The sequence below is a fragment of the Paralichthys olivaceus genome, chromosome 16 (genome assembly GCF_024713975.1).
Source record: "Paralichthys olivaceus isolate ysfri-2021 chromosome 16, ASM2471397v2, whole genome shotgun sequence".
In the NCBI taxonomy this organism is placed as follows: Eukaryota; Metazoa; Chordata; class Actinopteri; order Pleuronectiformes; family Paralichthyidae; genus Paralichthys; species Paralichthys olivaceus.
Window position 1 is genome coordinate 10758170 of NC_091108.1, and position 20636 is coordinate 10778805.

Genomic DNA, 20636 nt, shown 5'->3' on the forward strand with positions numbered 1-20636 from the left:
AAAACGCTGTATATGTGTAGTTTTCTGCGTCAGTTAGTCATTGTGAAATCACAAGGTCAAATTCCTCAAACACTCACACACATCCTGTTCTGTAACGATTGGTCACATGCCTGTAATTCTTGTAAAAATATGATAGGTGAAATTCCCACGCTTTGGGCATCCTCTCCTTGCATTTCTTGGCACTTCATATCCGTAGGCAGTTTTCCACTTTGTCTTCCAACTGGGCTTCTGATGGGCTGAGGGTTTCCAGAAGAGGTGAAGCCAGCATGACTTCCAGTCAGGACCACTCACTCTCTCTTTAGACTTTTGTTGTAGGCAGGAAATTGCGAGGGGCCCTGTGTTGTTTGGGGTGAAGTTCCAGAGCAGAAAGTTTAATTTATTTAAACCGCTAAGTAATGACAGTGCTTGGCTCTGACACAAAGTTCGGACATTGTTTCCAGTGATAAAGCAAGATTTGTATGATCCTCTCTTGAAGCTCTACTTACTGATTTAATTACTAAAGTGTATTTTGCTGATGATACTTTTGTGGGACTTTACTCTGAATATTTATTTATTCATCACTACTGCAGATGACAAGGTGACATGGCTTTGATGACAATATTGGAAGGTATTTGAGAAGAATTTTCCCAACAGCTCTGAGAGTGTAACCTCTGCCACTTTGATTTAGTGAGATGGTCCAGCTCCAACATTCCTGTGTTACATAAGAGAAGTCTGAGGTCAATAAAGTCTGAGATCATATTTGTGTTTCTGATCTCGCTGAAGTAGATCAGAACATACTGTTAGCTGGAGGTGCACACACACACACACACACACACACACACACACACACACACACACACACACACACACACACACGCACACACACACACACACACACACACACACACACACACACACACACACATACACAGAGCTGTGTCGCAAGCTTTCTACCAAGAACCGTTCATTCTACGTCTGTAACTTGACACCAGGCTCAAGTCAAAAACAATGGTCACTTTGCTTCCCACTGACTCACACAGCTGAGACGCAGCACACACACAGAGTAACCGCAACACAATTTAATCTGACAAGACAGTGGCAGCTCCCCAGCATCCAACAATTTGTCTGGACATCTCCCTAATTTGAAGTGTTTTACAGCAGTTTATCAAAACTCATGAAGTCACGGGGCTGTGGTTTCCTCTTGTCTCTGTCTTGCTCTGGCCGTTAAGAGTAATTTGGTCAGAAGACAAAAATCTAAACGTCTGGTAGAGGAGAAGAAAACTCCTCTAAATCTCGCTGTTCCTCTGTGTGTCCCTAGAAGAGGCCGGATAATGATACGCTGGCAGGGCAGATTGCAGGGTTGCCATCCGTCTCAAACTGTAAACACAGCGGAGGAGGCTCATTAGGACATTCCAGAAAAGTCCTCAACTGGGAATTCTTGGAAGAGCTTCTCGCTGTTTGCATTCTTGCTTTGGGACGGCAGCGCGAACAGCGTCTCCTGTGATCACTGCCCTGTCCCCAGCGAGAATTATATGAGGGGGAATGAAGGCGAGCAGATGTTGAGCATTCCCCTGCACACAGGGAACTGCTCAGAGGGTTCAGACTATCATTTCAGATGTTATATGACCATCTGAGCTGTGCTACTTGTCCATCTTTTTTGTCTAGAAATCAGATTTCCTCACATAGTTTCACAGGGTTCACAGAATTTCAATGACATATTTACATTATTGCTACTGGAGCGTCATTCATTAATGCACACTATGAACCATAAATTAGCTAATATTATCCACTTCCTCCCGTGGTCATGGAGTGGAGTTGCAGAATCATGGTCCTGCCGGTACATGCACTCAACGACTCGCGAGTCAATCTCAGCTGTCGATCCTGACAATCCCTAAAACCAAAACAGAAACATCTTTCAGAAAAATATATATTTGATGTGTACTTTGTAACTTAAGTTTGGTCCCCTCCCATTCAATAACATGGAGGAGGCAGGGTTTATGACACTGATACTGCAGACAGCCACAAGGGGGCGATCAAAATGATGTGGCTTCAGTGTTTTGCACATTTACAGCTGACTTCAGCGCCCCCAAGTGCCCACATAAAAGAAATCAAATTAAAATATCATTATATTATTTATCTGGCTGTTAAACAATGTTGGATTTTACATTACAGAGGTGCATTCTGAAAACTGAATATGTTCAAGCAAACGAAGTGAGCCATGTCACTGATAAAGAGTAGCTAAGATAACTCTGACGTGGATTATAACAATCTTCTCCAGAGTCACTCTGAATGAAAGATAATCAGTTGTTACAGCTGTTCGCTTAGTTTTGCGATAGAGGGCTGAATGAAATCTTGACACTTTCACGACATCAGAACAAAGTTTGGGTCGGTTGTGTTCAGACGTCATTTAGGTGAAGATAAAGAATAATGTTTGGTCAAATGATAACACCGATCAGTGGCAGACATTAGGAACAATGAGATAATAGAGAGATATGTAATGATATTTAGTCAGCATCAAAAACATGCAACTGATTTTGTTTTCTACAAATATGAACGACACAGCTGATCCACTGACAGTTTTATTTATTTGGGTCAGTGCACAATGTGACTTTTCAATAACTTTAAAGTGATTTTTTTTGATTTTGTATAATTGGCCATTTCAATTCATCTCAGACAAGAATAGATGTTTATCCCCTGCCCCCCCCCCCCCCTCCTTAAAAATAGACCGTCTGTGTATAATAAGACAATGATCTTCTTTAACGCAACACAATAGAGTCTTTGTGTGTCAGCGCGGGCCTTGAGTTGCAACCATTAACATATCTTGCAGCTGAATCATCACCACTTACGGGTAGTAACACCAAAGCTGAAAGTCATCTGTAAGATAATGGATTTTTCCAGTTGACACTTTAAGAAATTGTTTGATTTGCACAATAGACGTACAGCAAGCCAAGCAGAAAAACAAGCTGCCGCAGAGAGAGTTAGCTATTCAAAAACAAAACTGTCATGCTATGTGATCTTGTGAAAAGTAAAATGTTGCTATTTATTTTTTCAATTTCCTTATCTAGAAATTGTGGCAATTTCTTTTTAATCAATGAAATAAAGTTCCAGTATTTAAAAGAACAATTCATGCATCATCAATCATCATCTTCATCATCAATCATCATCATCATCAATAATAATAAAAAAGTAACCAGAAACAACTTAAATGAGTCAGGTCAGGTACTATCTGCAATGGTGGTGCTTCACGATGTCACCAAACTAGGTCTTTTGTTGTTGTTATTTTGATAGAGAGACCCCTAGTGGCCAAAGTTACAGTTATTGCATTTAAGTAATGAAATACAACTACTAAAGTTTTAAAATATTTTTACTTTAACAATTTAAACGTCCAAGGGTAACAGAGGGAATATGACTTCTTCTGGAAATTCATGGAGAATCTTTGGTTTAAGTTTCATAACACAACATAATCACATTTTCTGCGTAGTTTACTTTAGAGCTGAGGATCGAATCCAACTCCAACCTCCACCTCTCATCACATTCTCCTTCCAGTCTACTATGTCCGTCACCTACCTGCTCACCCTCTCTTCCCACCCCTCACTGGACCCCCTATACGCACACACCCCTACCACACCCCCCACTCACCATCCCAGCCCACATTCCCCTCATTGCTTCTGGACCATGGAAAGCCCCTGGTTCATTTTTCAGTGGCACAGGGCCTTCTCCCTCTGTCTCTCTCTTTCCACGGTGCCGTCGGCCAAAGCCAGCCATCAGATCACATGCTATGTGCAGCCTCAGCAGCAGACGAGCACAGCTATTTGCTGGGGGGCACACATGCTGGGGCCCCGAATGAATGACTGGCATTCTGGTGACCTCCCAGGATGCCAGCAGACTGCTGGGTTGGAAGGCACTTTTAGGACAGGGTGTCATGGCTTGTTGCTGTGTCATTCATCTGGGGTAGGCATGTTGTCTCCGGGGCAGAATATTGCAAAAATGTTTTCACACCTCTTAAGGGCAACTTGGATTGGTGTCTATAAAGGGCCTCAGGGCTGAATCTCAGACTAACGATGTTCAGTTTGGTTCAGTTTAACCCTGAAGATGGGGGTGATGATGGAAAAAAGCTGTGTGATTCAAAACCACATTTTCTATTCTGAGACACTGATACGTGAAGCCCATTCGCTAAGGCTCGCTATTAAGCTGAAATATTAGTCACTCTACAAAGTGATCAAGCGTCTGGGCTGAGCAGACTGTGGCAGGTAGTTTATGTTTTACAATTTTATGACTTGTTTTCTGTCCTGACACTTGACCTGTCAAGTTAACTTCAGAGAAGCTGAACATGCAGTTTACAGTCGACTCAAAGAGAGTTGAGAGAAAAGAGGCAGCAGAAACGAGGGGACGAGAAGAAAATGGAAAAGGAAACATCATTACAGTGACACTCAGCTATTTGCCTTAAGCGCTGTGTGAGTAATATGTCTGAGAGCACAGGCCAAGTATTCACAGTGTTTTGAGACAAAAAAAAAAACAGTAAAGTTGCCATGGTGACATCAACATGTTAATCTCATGTGTAAAGGATGCAAACTGTAAGTGTTTTATAACCTGACAGCATAAAATTCCCATTAAATCTCCACCAAAGTCCAAAAGTCCCCTTATGAAACCACATTTAAATTCACTAGATCAACATTTTTATTTGGATCTGCACCAAATGGCACAAAGTCCCTTTTTTTTTATATCAACAACCATTCAACATTCCCTGGGAAATTGATAAAAACATTCCAAAAACGTTTATATCTCACATTGATAAAGAAAGTGGAAATAAACTGTGGATCCTCCAACTGATCTGGATCCGCACAAAGTTTGTAACAGGTTCTACTCTGACTCATTCTAATTTCATGGCAACCAATCCAGTAGTTTTTGTATAATCCAGCTAACTAAGGCTACTACCATACTCTCTGTATCAGTTTTTTATTCCATTACATTTCATTTAGCTGATGCTTTTATCCAAAGCGACTTACAATAAGTGCATCAACCATGAGGGAACAAACCCAGAACAACAAGAATCAAGTACATTTTAATCCCCATCCATAGTAACACACCTGAAAACGCATATTACACAACTACTCTAATACACTATGCATGAGTGTGTCGGTGTAAACAATGTGACGGCCTCAGGGACTCTGCCAGGGCTGGTGTGTGTTGTGTTGTTTGTTGTGTGTGTGTGTCCTGTCCTGTGTTGCAGGTTTGGGTGGAGCTGGGGGCCGTCAGTGAAGTGGAGGCAGCTGGCCATTGCCTCTCAGATAGATTATAAAAGTTGTGCTCATCCTGATTTACCGATGAGCCCCCTCCCCTGCACCACATGGAGTTTTGAATTTGAATTTTTGTATTATTCATTTGGTCTTCTTTTTTGTCTTGCATTTAGCTCCTGCCAGCCTTATTAGCTGAACTTGGTATTGTTGTAATCTTAATTAAATGAAATTACTTTTGTTAAATAAAATATCTTTCTATTAGTTAAAACATTGCGTGTCTTCCCCTATTTGCGAATGTAGTTGCATATAATTGATTATTTAAGTGCGTTCTATACTGGTAGAAGGGGGGTCATGTAATAGGAGGCTGACAAATCTGCGAAGGCTACATCGTGACTGAAAAGACAGAATCAGTAAGCGGTTGTGAGTGTCTATGTCTTTGTTTCCAAACATTTCCGTTTCTGCTTGTCCAGACTAATACGCAGCCTCGTTTTCCAACTAAAACAGGGCTGTGTCCAATCTTCTAAAACTATGGAGTAGTCTGGACATCAGGCGTATCTGTAGAAGAGTTGATGCATTTTCAACAGATGGACAAATGCAAACACAACCTCTTTGGTGGAATAAGTTCACGGTTGCATGGGTAGATTTCTGGCCTAGTAATCTTCATTCTTTGTTTTGACCATTGATCATCAAAACCTGACATTTACAACAACTACCACTGGATAATAGGCTAAGGGAGCGAGTCGCCAGTATCACAGAACTTTTTGAAAAAGCAGAACATGCCTTGTGCAGTATCTGACATCCGGGCTGTTATATCTGCTCTAATTAGCTTGCTTGCCTGTGGTACATGTCACTTCTGATTCTCATTGACAAAGTGATGTCGCACTCGTCAATGTAAAGGCCCTTCACACGCTGCCAACAGAGGTCAATGAAATCATTGTACTATTTAAGCTTTCAGTTAATGAGAGCACATCACTGCTTTTTCTTTTGCTTTAGGCTTCCTTTCACTTTTGAATGCAGGCTAACAGGACAATACACCTCTCAGATATCATTACTGTGGAGAAAAATGAGGATTTTCCAGTTCTCCAGACAGGCGGGGTTTGGATCATGGGGTCTCTTTTTTTGAGAACTGAAAACTGAACATAATGATTGGAGTCGATTGAAGCAACTGAAAACTTGAATCATGTTTTCCTTTTGCTACAACATCTGGGTGAGATGTTCTCAGTGCTATATTGTGATTACAAATGAGTCAACTAAAAGATTAGTTTGGAAAAATCACTTATTCTTGATGAGAGTTAGTTGAGAAGATTAAGACTCCATTCATACGGAAAAAGATCATAGACTTCATTTAAAGATGGATGACGTGTCTCAGGTTCCTCCTACTGTCCAGAAACTCAGCTAAAATATCCCGGATAGGAATGCTGCCATCTTGGGCATCAAAATAATTGAAACTACCTGTAAAACTATAACTAATTAAAACCAAAAATAAAATAGAGAAAATGTCAGAAACCATTTTTGAGAAATCTTTATTTGCTTCAAATCCCACTCACTAACATGGATGAGGTGGGATTTATAACTTATACTGCAGCCAGCCACCAAGACACTTCTGCTTCACAGAGTTGTCACGTTGTCTTCAGTTTAAATGCCAATTTAAGATAAAAGCAGTTTTATATTTACTGTACAGACATCAGTGGTGTGAAAGTTCTCCTCAAACTCATTGTAAAAAAATTACTCCACTCGCCAATATTTTAGGTTTCAGTTTGCGTCCAGGTCACACAATAATAACTATCATCTCACTTAGTGAAGGCAACAGAAGAAAACCTGTCCCAGATGCGAGTGCCCCACTCAGCGGATTCAGCGCTTGTGACTCATGTCTGAAGTCTGTTTGCTGCGAATGATCGGAAATTCCCTTGAATGCTGCTCGACTTGCTGCAACATGCAGAGGTTTTTCACACTTCACTTTAAACACAGGTTATTTATTAGCTTTCACTCTCAACAGGTGTCATAGAGAAATTAGGTTAGATCATAACATAATTGACTCTGGAAACCAACCCTGGCATCAGGAGTGAATCTGTAGTGAAATGTGAATACATGGGAAGCCTGTCGTCAGTGTTTCCCTGTGAACAGGATACCACTTGAGAGCAGCGCACCTTGTCCTCTTCTATTGTGTATTGTGTGAACGAGGAAGCCATCCGTGGATGTGAGAGCCAAGGACAGGAATCCATCTCGCTCCTTCCAACACTATCAGTTACATTCCTCGCCAATCCCGTCGTATCACATGACCCCGTCTGCTATTCTGTCTCGTTCTTTCCCACACGGTCCAACACTGTAACACGCATCCTGTCACTATCCAAGTTTAACGCTATCTCAAGATAGATACCATCATGGAGCTCCGGAGTCATGCAGAGATTTTAAAGGAAGAAGAGATAGAAAAAGAAAGACTGACAAAGCCAAACATCTTGTTGTTTGGTCTTCAGTTTAACACATCACATCTCTCCTCATATAATTACTTCTCAACTACGGTAAATCAAACAGCCTTCAGCAGATATGATGAGAAGTCGTCTCTGATGATATGGTTAAACAAGAGTTTCTTTTCAATGACAGAAAAGTAAAAAGTCTGCTCAGCAAACAATGCTCAGTTAAGAAGAGAAGAATGGGAAAGCTGTTTAAATTTTCAAATATATAAAGTTACTTTAGGTGAGTCTAAATCTGTGGTTTCCAACTGTTCTAGGCCAATAGCCCATCTTCTTGTCACCAACTGCATTTGTTTGAGCTATTTGTAAAGTTTCTGGGGTCTGAAGATGAGAAATTACCAAGAACAAGAGCTGAGACTGAAAAAATAGTATAGTATTATATTATTAATAGTAGTAATACTAAATAGCATTTACCAAAGGATCAGAGCCTCAGTTTGGTTTGACTGTTAACTTTTCTCAATGGAATTTGAAGGATACACACAAAACTACAAACGGCCTCCTTCGGGCCTTTCACACCATTGTATCATAATTCACTCCATACAGGAGGCTTTTCCATTCATTGTAAATCATTACAGAATTTTCTACCTTTAAGGATTCCCCCTCTCACAACACACACACACACACACGTTGTCTTCCTGTGTCCCTCCCTTCGACAAAAACATTTTCATACTGACTTTAACACACAGAATAAATTTAGAGTCTGTTTCTAATTGTGTAACTGGTAGTTTGTATACTGTCACTGTTTCCTTGTTTGTGCACATGTTTCCACCAAAACCTCAGAGGCAATCATGTATATAGCAACAACACAGTTGTGTTTTATTTAGTGTGTCCTTTAATATTCCTCAGTCTCGCTCCACACAAACAAGGAACAGTTCTCGAAATCTTCAGCACCTTCAGACTTGTGGCACGCCATTTTAGATGTTCATCTCCTGTAATGACTGTTTGAAAGCGTCCATAATTTTCAAAGGGTCGGCCCTGCATTCCTCTGGAAGTTCACAGGAAGTGTGATACAATGGAGGACAAAATGGCCAGAGGCGTTGTCCACCAACAGACACACACACACATGGAGGGAGTGGAGGAAGTTGTGAGGTGGTGTTAAATGACATGAGCAGACTTTTAAAAAGGTGGAGACTGAGCTGCTCCACAGTGTGAATGTGACCAGTCACCTCCGTGTGAGGGCCGCCCACGGAGACGCAGTGTCTGCATATGTTTTAAAAAGAGCCAGTTTAAGAATACGCAGCATTCGAAACATGACGGGAATGCGTACCAATGTGTGTGAGCTTAATTAAGGAGGGTAAAAGAGCCAGGGAGATGATTGTGGACACATATCAATACCATCTCATCGGGCTTATAGATTTTTGAGCCGAATGAGAGCATCAGCTTGAGGCCATTGGACAGATACTGTATAACAATCAATGACTGTGGCCTGTCCTGCTGTGATCGCATCCATTTCTTTATTCTAATGAAGTTTGACCTACTCTGTGGTTTTGGATTTAAAATTCAGTCAATGCAAAAGCAGAAAATAATCGTTCCTCCTTTCTTTCTTTTCTCTCCCTCCACTGCCATATGATATGACATGATCAGACTAAAATCTCTGCTATTTAAGGGCCCACAGTAAAATTCATTGTCCCTGTCTAAAGTCCTCAATATATCAGTAGTTAGATCTGAGCAGGTAATGAATAGCATAGTCTTGTCTTTTGGCTCAGACAGAAATAGAGTGTGTCATAAATATTTGTGTTCTACCTTGAGGCAGGAAATGTATTGGTCTATTATTTGGAGAAGGTGCATAAACCAAAAGGAATTGAGTAACTAATTAAATGATGTTGTTCATGAGTGGAATGACAGTTAATTATGTTTCTGGCTGGCTCCCCATCCATCCATCCATCCATGCTGTGATTCTGTGTGTAACCTTGTCTCAGCGGGAGGACGTACTGCATGTTTGAGGTTTGAACCAGCAACTCAATGGGAGGGAGTGCCCATGTGTGGCGTTCTCCAGGCACTGTTCTGACCCATGTAGTGCGATGATGGGTACAAAGAGCCACTGTGTTTGTAGTAATAGGGCGAGCACCGACCTCAGATTCCAGGGGACAGCTGCCACACACACACACACACACCACATGGACACACACAAGTAAGGCGTTCACTGCCTTCACACACTTGCACAGATATATTTTACTCACCCCTACCAACCTACAGTGGAGGCCAAGGGGTTGCATTTGTAATATGCCACAAAATAACATGTAAGCAGATTTTAGGAGAGCAGAGATATCTGCACTTCCTGTTTCTGCACATACAACATGTGGACTTCTAAAGGTTTGAAATGAATCCAGTCGAAACAAGTTCATTTTTAGGATCCTTGAATTATTAAATTTTACACTTTATGCTACATCTCCATTTAGGTTTTAAATTAAGTGCCTCAGATATTTATTGGATAGAACAATGAAACCTGCTCTTAATTACTGGTAAAATACTTGAAATACTTTGTTCTACACACACACCCAGTCGACTAATTCACATTAATTGTGGGTGCACCTACGAGAATCTCAGTGAGTGCACAGCAGGTCAGCTGAACATGCCCCAAAATGAGACATTTGTCTGGAGGTAAGCATGGAAGTCAGTATTTACTTTAAATGAAATTTTAAATCAACAAATAGGACTAAATATTAACTAAAGGAGCCTTCTCTCATTTCCCCTATGCTACTGAAATACATAATATTTATAAAAAGCACTACTTCATTCCAGTGAGGCAAAGTCAGGTACTCAAGCTCAAAAGACAAAACTGTGCCTTCAAGAGAGATTTGATGTTTTATGCCACATTTTAAAGGGACGTTAGTTTTCACTGCACAGAAAACATGATTACTTTATAATAATAATAATAATGCAATTTAAAATACAGATGGATTGATTATATTCATCGATTAATCCGTTAATATCAAGGTGGACATTTAGCACATATTACTAGTTTTTAACTTAACAAACACTCTTACAAAAATGTTTTAAAAATGAGGCGATAAACATACAAATCACAAAACATGTTCCTTCTTGTCAGACAGTGCATTAATGCATCTGTTTTTCCATTTCTTGCTTTTTCTTTTTACTCTTTTGTTTCTTTCTCTTTATTCCTCATTCCATTTTATATTTGCTGCTCATTCTTTCATCGTGTTTTCTTATTTTACCACTGCTTTATCAATTTGACTTCAAGGCCACCGTACAAAACCCTATTTTTTTTCGCATCTCCCCTTTATTTGTTTCCCAAACACATTATAATGATCCCGCTGCTTCCTCAAACAAACACCCTTCATCATACACATCTTTATTCTACTGAACCTCCTCGTTGTTGGTGATCGGACACACTGCAGCCTCCTCCTCCTCCTCCTCTCGTGTGGTTTTACTCCTCTGATCCCTGAGGGACCTCGCGTTTGACATTCCTCACATTCCGACCTCAGTCCCTCCTCGGTTACTTATTATCGCCGCCTGCTCTCTCCACAATCATTTCACAGCGAGACACGGGGAGAGAGAGAAGTGGGGGAGGAGGATGAGACTCGTCTGACTCCGACAAACTAAAAACAACGAGAGGAGGAGGAACAAGAAGAACAAGCGGGATTACTGCGACTTTTCTACTTCGACGCCGAGCAGAGGGTTTTGTTATGATGAGAGCGTGAGCTGGTAAGAGACTCTGCTGCTTTTTATCTCAGAAACCCGAGCGACAAACTGCACTCAAGTTGCTGCAGTCTGACTTTCAAGTGTTGTGTGTTTGCATCGGGATGTAATGTCGGAATTAAAAGTGATATCACCGGAGACTAAGTTGTTTAAAACGCGGGGTTTTGTGCGCTATTGCTCCCCCGTGAGATCGGAATTTCTGGCGCATGCACTTTCTTCCTGCTGTGGAAAATCTCTCCGCATCGATGTGTTGTCGCTGTTGGCAAAGCCTCACTAGGTTCATATGATACTTCTGCCGTAAAGAAATAATCAATCATATACTATAGAATGTTGCATTCAAGAAAATGTGTGTGCTTGGTATTGAAGTCCATGTGAAGTCCCACATGTTTCACAGCCTCTCTTCTGTGTGTGACTTTATTTTTAGTCTAGTATGAGTTTAATCACTTCATATGTTCATCATCAGACTGATTTATTCTCTTCTCCTGTTGTGTTCTAGGTTCACAGCTGGTTTATTTCTATACTTTCATACTGAGGAAGAGCCCAACCAATCGTTCCAGAGAATAAAAACCCACACAAAGCAGCATGTCGTCCACTGAAGAGCCATCTGGCACGGTACTGCACCGACTCATCCAGGAGCAGCTCCGCTATGGAAACCCTACAGACACCCGCACCTTGTTAGCCATCCAGCAGCAGGCCCTGCGTGGAGGCAGCGGGAGCAACAGTGGACCCAGCAGCGGAGGTGACATGGGCAGGAGCCCACGATCCTCCCTGGAGAGTCTCACCCAGGAGGACCCTCCTTTCCCTCAGCTCTCTGCGAGGCAGGAGCCTCAGGGCCAGGAGCACCAGGGAGACCACCACTCAGAAAGTGGTTATCAGCTCTATCAGCTGCACGGCGAGGAGTTGCCGACCTACGAGCAGGCCAAGGTGCACTCGCAGTATCTGGCCTCGCACTGGGCCCCTGCGGGCCCGATCAGGCAGCTCCATGAAGGGAAGCTCCTGCATGAGGGGGCCTTCCACGAGGAGGCAGATTTGGCAGAACTGAAGTGCAGCCATGTGCGGTCACTCAGTGAGCATCATATGCAGATATCTCTGGAGAGGAATGCTGCAGCTTCTAAGGCAGAGGCCACCAAGAGCACCTCTCACAGCTACCCAGAGCTGCCTTACTACACCCCACAAGCCCTGCAAAGCACCGGGTTGAGCCTGGGCAAACACAATCCTCCTCCAGAGTACTCAGCCCCCATTCAGAGCCAAGGATTTATCCCTCACCAGGTCCAGGAGCCCCTGCAGCAACACAGGTACAGAGGAGTTCAGTGGACATGGCCTGATGAGTGATTGCGTGCGCATGTTTTTAAAACGACTGTTAAATGACATCATGCTCAGCACTGTAGTGTTTTTCTATGAGACTGCTGTGTAATCACCTCCCAGGAATCGTCATTGTGTTTCACATGCGTAAACACATACTTTTCAGTGTGAATCACACCGGAGCCTGTGTACCAATTCACATTTCCTTCTTGAAATACTTAGAGGAGAACAAGTCCAGCCCTGTAGGTGTTTGCAATGCTTGGCATACTGTCACAGGATAGTTTCACATGCTTGGATTCTTTTATAAAAGTATGTTCCTCTTATAGACTTTTGCATTCTTCACTGCCACCGTAGTCAGCCCGGCTGCTTGGTGATAAGACAGGAATAGAGTGATATTTCAGAAGCTTTGCTCCAAAAATCCCAATAGGCCCTTTTTATATCGACTCCAGCTTGTTGCTCCAACTATGTATTTCTTCAGCTAGAGTGGCTACAAGTTCAGATTCATCACTGAGCTATGGGCTTGTTTTAACTTAATAATGTTTCTCTCATGTAAGGTATGTCCAGTCTGGTCAGCCCGCCGAACTCCCCTGCTACAACACTTTCAGCAGCCTGCCACCTGCTGGCCTGGAGGAGCCCAGTCAGGTGGAGCTGCTGCTGATGGAAAATGAGAGGCTGAGACAAGAGCTGGAGGGGCACAGGGAGAAGACCAGCCGTATTCAGAAGGTAAAACCCTGAGAGAACATCTTATTGTAACACAGCTGACATGTCTATCAAGGCGAATACTCGCTAAACACTCATCTTCCTTTCAAATAACACAAAAGACGGTCTTCAAATATAGGAATATAAGTTAAAAAGATGGCAAGAACTGAATTCAGATGAAAGGACGCCAATGTTATTTATTAGCTTAATGGCCAGATGAAATCCTCCATCCCAGCCACCTGTCAGTGAAACCCAACCCCAGTGTACAGTTGTCTCCCTGACATCCAACTCCAGGCACACTCCCTCATCTGGACTGGACAGATGAGATCAGCAGCTGCTACCTCCATAACATAGAGGCACAAACAAGAGGTCGCAGCCTTGCTACTGTGTTTACACACTCCTCTCATTGTGTTAGCTGACCCAGTGGAGGCCACAGAGAGTGTGTGCGCTTTAGTTCCAGCGGGCCATAGATTTTCTAGGGCTTGTGCGACAGCAGTCGATGCGGTTGTGAGCCGCGCACAGCTGATGGGGGGTGGGGTGGTGGGTCCATGGCAGGTGGTGGGCTGCTGTGTAAAAAGTGAAAGGTCCCTTTTGTTTTTACCGTTTCCCCCTTTTCACTTTTTTCTGTTCCTGCTCTTTTAATTTGCCTTTAACGTGTGATGCTCCAACTAAACAGGCTATAAGACAGAATAAGACATTTTCTTGTTTAATGTAGAGGAAACTGCTTCAGAGACACCAGACACCTTCACAAATGTTGGTAAAATCCACTCCACTCTCTGCTGGAGTTATGTCACATGGCCCATGCCTTGTCTCAGCCTTGAAGAATGATAATTGCCAGGGTTGGAAAGTTTTCTCCGTCAGGCCGCAGCCCTGAGTAAACATGCCTGTGTGACTGCTGTAATGGTGGGTGTCTCTTTGCCGTTTCCACAACCCAGGCACAGGCATGCACACCTTCCCTCCGCTGGCATCCTTCCCAGACCTCTGTGCGTGTGTGAGTCTTTGTGTGCGTTTTAACCTTGAGGTGTGTTGTGTATGTGCACGCTCTTGTGCGCTCACACACCTGGAACTAGAGCTATCAGCCCTCAGGAATGTAGATATAAATCAGTCTCACAGGGAGTGGTGTGGGCTTGAATTCCTTCTCAGAATTATACCACACACACACACACACACATACACACACACACAGACTGAGTGTACAGTATACACACAGTCACAAATGCAGCCATACGTAAAGTGTATTTATGTACTCAACAACATGAATCAACATTCCAGCTCCTCCCTGATATGTAAAGTAGGTTAACCCAAAAAATCCTCTTCTCTACCTTCCCTATTTCCACACTCCTTTCTCCCCTCTCCCATAATCCTCCTCTATCCTTCCCCTCCGCCTGTGTCTCTTTTCTTCCTCCTTTCAGTTGGAGCAGGAGATCCAGCGTATTTCTGAGGCCTACGAGACGCTGATGCAGGGCAGCACGAAGAGAGAGAACCTGGAGCAGACGCTGAGGAGGAGGCTGGTGGCTGAGATCAGGAAGCTGCAGGATTTCAACAGAGACCTCAGAGGTACAGCCACAGAAAAAACATCCACCAAAATAGTCTGCCATAAAACCAGCTCCAACATGTAAATGGTTTTCAATTTACATTTCAAAATTGTGTTGCTTTGCAGAAAACTTGGACAATGCCAGAACGCATGTCGCAAAAGAAGTTCAAGCAGCTGACCACAACCAGCACATCGTGGCCAAACTCCTCGAGCAAAGTGAGTATGTCACTTTGTTTGGGTAGACACCCCCCCCCCCCAGTCGCCCAGTCACATCCATGTAATCAACATGCTTGACCGGACTGGATTCAAATGCAGCATTGGGCCCTTTTTTTTCTTGTAGCTTCCTGCATGCAGGAATTTCACTTGCATAACCTCAGCTTATTGGTAAGAAGGCTTTATTAATGGGGAGTTTGATCCACGCACCTCTTTATGAACTGGCTCTAAATTACAAAGCTGCAGTGCAAGTGGTAAATGAGTGCCCCCCCCCACCTGTTGTTAGTTTGATTTATGTTTGTCTGTTTGAGGAACTGGGCTCGAGCAGAGTGATGGTGTTTGTATGGCCTTGATGAGGAATGCTCTGTGCTATGTGGGTCAAAGGGATAGGGGGGCTTTCTCCCCCCTTCCTCCCCCTCTTTCCTCTCAGCATTCCAGAAGTGCTTCGCTAAATGAAGAACACTGGCCACCATGTAGCAACCCTGGTACTTATTACTGGGGTCAGACTCAAGCAGGAGAAATTATTTTATTTAATTTTGTAACATAACATCTCATAGCAATGCTATTAAAATCAAATCCACATGAATCAAACATGCATCCTTATATATGTGTATCTTTTGTTTCAGATGAGGAGCAGAACTTTGAGCGGGAGCGCGTCGAGCGAGAAGTGCAGCGGTTGCGAACCACGGCGGAGGAGCAGAGCGCCCGGACGAAAGGGCTGGAGGAGGCCCTGGAGGCTGCCCGAGGACGAGGCCGCCAGCTCGAGGAGGCGTTGAGGAGGAAGAGGGCTTATGTGGATAAGGTGGAGAGGCTTCAGAGTGCACTGGCTCAGCTGCAGTCCACCTGCGAGAAGAGGGAGAGCCTGGAGATGAAGCTGAGGACGCGGCTAGAGCAGGAGCTGAGGAGTCTGAGGGCACAGCAGGTACATTTAGCGAATTGCTGTATGATTCGATCTGTAACACAGGAGCTTCAGTTTCTCTTCTTTCTTCTTTTCGCCTAACTTGTGTCTGTTTCACTTCCCACCTCAGCGGCAATCCCAGCCACCAGGAGTGACCATGGGCTCCCTCCAAGAGCGTCTGCGGGAGCGTGAGGAGCAAATCCTGGCTCTTGAGGCCGACATGGTGCGCTGGGAGCAGAAGTACCTGGAGGAGAGCACCATGAGGCAGTTCGCCATGGAGGTGGCTGCCACTGCCGCTGCCCAGAGGTAAAGATGGGGCTGGATAATTGCTGGAATGTACATGCACGCATGAATTTTTCAGCTGAATCTAAGCTTCAATCTCAACCTTCACAGAGACACCACCATCATTAACCACTCGCCCTGCCACTCCTCAAACAACAGTTTCAACGAAGACCTGCCAGTTGACTACAGGAATCAGGAGATGGAAAACAGGTGCCTACTAGTGTTTAATCTCCTTTTACTTTTACAAATCACAACAGCACTAAGTGTTTGTGTCACCATTGGGTTTCCTGCTTTCTGATTTGTGTTTCTATGTTTCTGTTTTGCATCAGGATCCGTGCTCTTTACGCTCAGATCCTGGAAAAGGACGCTGTGATCAAGATCCTCAACCAGCGGCTGCACCAGGACCAGGGGCGTAAGGATGAGCAGTGTCCCCGAGCAAACTACCTGAACGCAGCGGGGGGCCCTCTCCGACCTGCCTCCTCCACCCCTTCCATCAGCACCATAAAGAGCAACACGAAGAGTAGAGGTGAGGAGAATGACAAAAGCAGCCGACTTTTCTTCCTCTATTACATCCTCAGACAGACACCTTTTACTTATATATCTGATGTAGAATAGATTAGTTAGTAATTAGATTAAACTATCATTATGATGAGAAAATAGTGAAGATGTTATAAAACGCTGTTTCTAGCAATGTTAAAAAATTAAATGAGTTCTTCCCTGACCATTATTAAGTTTCGTGGAAATCACTTTAGTTGTTTTTGTGTAGTGCTGGGGTGAAAACATAACAACCTCTGTGAGACCGGTGTTGACAGATACTGATGTTTTCATTTAGGTAAGAGTCTTTCTGATGATCAGACTTTGCCAAACCGCCCCTTCTCTGCTCAGTCTGAATCTGGAACGCTAGAGCGGCACACGGAGGGAACCAACGAGGCTGCCAGCACAACTAAGCTCCACAGTGGTGAGTGATCTATCAAATATGCACGAGTGTGTTTGTTTGCAAGGGCCAATAATCCAGCACTGCTCTCACTATAAAAGTTGGAATGATAAATGATTTCCACGCATGTGGAGCCCAGCATGAAAAAAACCCTGCACACATACACACACTGCATGTAAGCAGACTTTTGTGTTTGTATGAGAGGAGCTTTGGACCTCAACTTCATGGACGTCCACATTGATTAACCATGCCGCTGCTTAACCAGCCGATCAGATAGCATCTGTGCAGGTCATGGTTCATAATGTGGGCCTTGAGGAATGTGCATGGTTAGGAAATAATGTGGATCTGTTGACTGAGCACATTTACCAGAGCGCTCTGTTTGACTGTGGAAAATCTCTGTTAACCTTTACTCACTGATAGCTGAGCTGTATCTAGGACATTTTTTTCCACTGTTTTAGCCTTAAAGCATGTATCCACTTATTTATTCTCTCCTCCTTGTTTTTTTGTTTCTCCAGAAAAGGAAGCTCCTAAGAAGCTGCTGTTTAACCCTTTCAGAGGCCTGGAAGAGTTGGAGTCTGAGGCGGTGGAAATCTTCATTTAAAGAACTGAGAAGTGGATTTTAAATGAGGAAGAACGGAGGGAAAAAAAGCAATTCTGAGAATCTGTGAAGTGTTTTTTAAAATAACTGAATGGAAGAAATATATTTGGATGCGAGAATGTTGTGGAAAGAGGCCAAAGCACGAAAAAAGACTGTTTTCAGGTTTTAGAGTCAGAGCTGTGCTTCGACTCACTCTCACTAAGCTGGACAGCTGCAGGCGGTCGGTCCTGGCTGTGTGAGAAGAGATTAATCTTCTGAGGTACTTGGACAGTATTGTGGATTGTTACAGAGCAAAATGTTCTCACAGAGTGTATGCCAAAATATTTATATAAATATATATATGTGTATATATATATATATATATATTATTGCTGCTCCCCCGTTTATTCCCCCTTTTATCTCTTTTCCCAATCCGGTGAAATAAGAAGCTATATATTTATCTTATCTGGTTTCCACAGATATTAAGCCTTGTGTTCTCATGAAAAATATTCAGTAGAAGGTTATCTGTGCGACCTGCATTCCCCTCCTTTTCAGAAAAGTTTTTATCTGAAAAACCTCATTCCCCTCACATGGATGTTATCTGTTCGGCAGACTTCCCCCTCGCTCGATAATTTAAACTGATAACACATGAAAAACACTGCTGATTTAAAACGCTTGCTCGCTGTCCATGTCCATCGAGCCCGAGTAGCCGGATCTACCAAGGCTTCTGTGTGTGTGTGTGTGTGTGTGTGTGTGTGTGTGTGTGTGTGTGTGTGTGTGTGTGTGTGTGTGTGTGTGTGTGTGTGTGTGTGTGTGTGTGTGTGTACAGTGAGATGCATAATATATATAAAAGACTATTTGGTATGTTGTTGCCAAACTGACAGAACTGGTGTTTGTAATTTTGGGAGGGTGTTGATTTCGTCATCTTTTTTTTAAATTTACCTTTTTTCCTTCTTGGTGTATGTTTGCATGTGTGGTTACAGTATGTGAGTGTGTTTCCCGACGTGGCGATTCTGCTGGTTTGGTCGCCACCGTGGGATAAAAGTCGAAAACGACACCCGTGTTGGTTTTGTGTTTACTGTTAGTTTCGAACTAACAAACAGGTTAATTATTATTATTAATATTATTACTGTTATTATATATTTTATACAGATGTTTGTATTGTTATTTTAGATAAAATAGTGCTTTGAGAAAGACGCCAAAGAGTTTTATGTTTGTACGTATGTTGTAAGTTATGTGCCGACAATCATGGTCATGTTAAGCTGTACACAACCAACCAAGTGTTGACTTCAAACAGGCATTTCTGTGAACTTCAAACAGTATGAAGGTTTTTACAGTTGAATTCATGCAACATTTCATAAAGCAATAAAATATTCTAATGTAAACTGGCTCTGTGATCTTCCTCTTTGGTAAAAAGGGATTTTCTGTTACTGCTTTAAACAAATAACTGCAGGAAAGTGTTTCTGGTAAATGTCCTGAACCTTTTGTCCCACATTTGTCTCACATTGTCACTGGATCTCCTCGTTCCTGTCCTCTCGCTGCACCACAGAGAAGAGTGCTCTTCATTAATGAATACCAGAGCTGCATTCTTTTGGGTTCAACTTTCTCGGATGGCCTGCTCTCTTGTTCTCCTCTTGCCATGAAGAGCATGCTTGACATAGATCACATTCTCATAGGGACACGTAACCGTATATGTGACAAAGACAGGTTTCTCCGAGATTAAGCGCTAATGCCTTTTCAAAAATGTCTCTGTGCTGCCGCATCCACCTTGGCCAACATGTGCTGCATTCCTAAACCCCTTTATTGCCTCCCGTTTGACTCACGCCCAGAGGTGTTTATGAACTATTTCAGGACATGCCGCTGGATGTGAAGACGAGAGAGCTCGGTTATGTGGGATCTGTTTCAGGATAGGTTTCACTCACACACACTTGTGTATGAACTCACACATGCAGCTGTAAATGTCGCACTCGAGCAGCATTGACAATGAGACTTAGCAACGCAGTGGAACAATGAGAATGAATGTTCTCGTGTCACATGGTTCACCGGCCATCTCTCCACATGCAACGTGTGTGAAATCTCAAATATGGCTGCGGCAGGGAAGCTTTCACTTGTGACTGCCAAATGAAGCAAGGTTGAGGATGTAGTTTGCTTTGATTTATGACAATTGAAACATACAACACGTACTCGCTTGCTTTATCATCTCCAAACAGAGGTCATGTTTTCACCTCAGTTTGTTTGTGCAGGTTTACTCAAACTAATGAATGGATTTCCACAAAACTTGGCAGAATAATGGGCCAAGTAAGAAACCATTACATTTTTTGTCATTGTGTATTTTGTTTCATGGAGTAAATGCTACTTGTGATAAGAACAACCTAAGATGACAGACATTCATTTGACTTCATTCATTTTTCCTTTGGTCCACATCTCATCCATTAACATGGAGGTGGTGGGAATTATGACCTATACTTCAGCTAACCACCAGATGGCGATTGATACACTTTGGCTTCACTTCTGAGGAGCAGTCAAGTCGTCCATCTTTATCAAAAACATATCTCTTAAAACGCCCTAAACAAACAATCGGCAAAGATTTTGAAACATCATCCTCCTCCACAACTTAGCAAGTGGAGGATAAATCCTGCAGCAGCTGAGTTTGCTGGCCGGATGGGGGAATATGTTAAAACACCTGAGCGTGCCCGGACTTGGACACAGAGGATACGGGCTGGTGAGATCACACGGATGCTTTTGACAGAGAGGCTTGTATGGGAAAACACAGAGCAGGATCTGGTGGTATGCAACACCATCAATCTTATTTATGAATTGAGTGCTCTTATCTGGCTCACTGATGGGCAA

The 20636-nt window shown here is 43.0% G+C and overlaps 1 protein-coding gene and 1 long non-coding RNA gene across 2 annotated transcripts; one reads left to right on the forward strand and one right to left on the reverse strand.

The window, feature by feature from the left end:
* Positions 1-1043: 1043 nt before the first annotated feature.
* LOC138405067 (uncharacterized) lies at positions 1044-11174 on the reverse strand. The gene is made up of 2 exons (XR_011238727.1): positions 11015-11174; positions 1044-1870 (listed from the first exon to the last, which is right to left on the reverse strand). It is a non-coding gene; the product is annotated as an uncharacterized lncRNA (long non-coding RNA).
* Positions 11174-19171, forward strand: amotl2b (angiomotin like 2b). The gene is made up of 11 exons (XM_020103849.2): positions 11174-11353; positions 11844-12642; positions 13204-13372; positions 14761-14905; positions 15009-15098; positions 15722-16017; positions 16124-16299; positions 16387-16485; positions 16605-16801; positions 17108-17233; positions 17725-19171. The coding sequence occupies exons 2-11, from the start codon at positions 11930-11932 to the stop codon at positions 17808-17810; spliced, it is 2097 nt and encodes a 698-aa protein (XP_019959408.2). The 5' UTR covers positions 11174-11353; positions 11844-11929; the 3' UTR covers positions 17811-19171.
* Positions 19172-20636: the final 1465 nt, after the last annotated feature.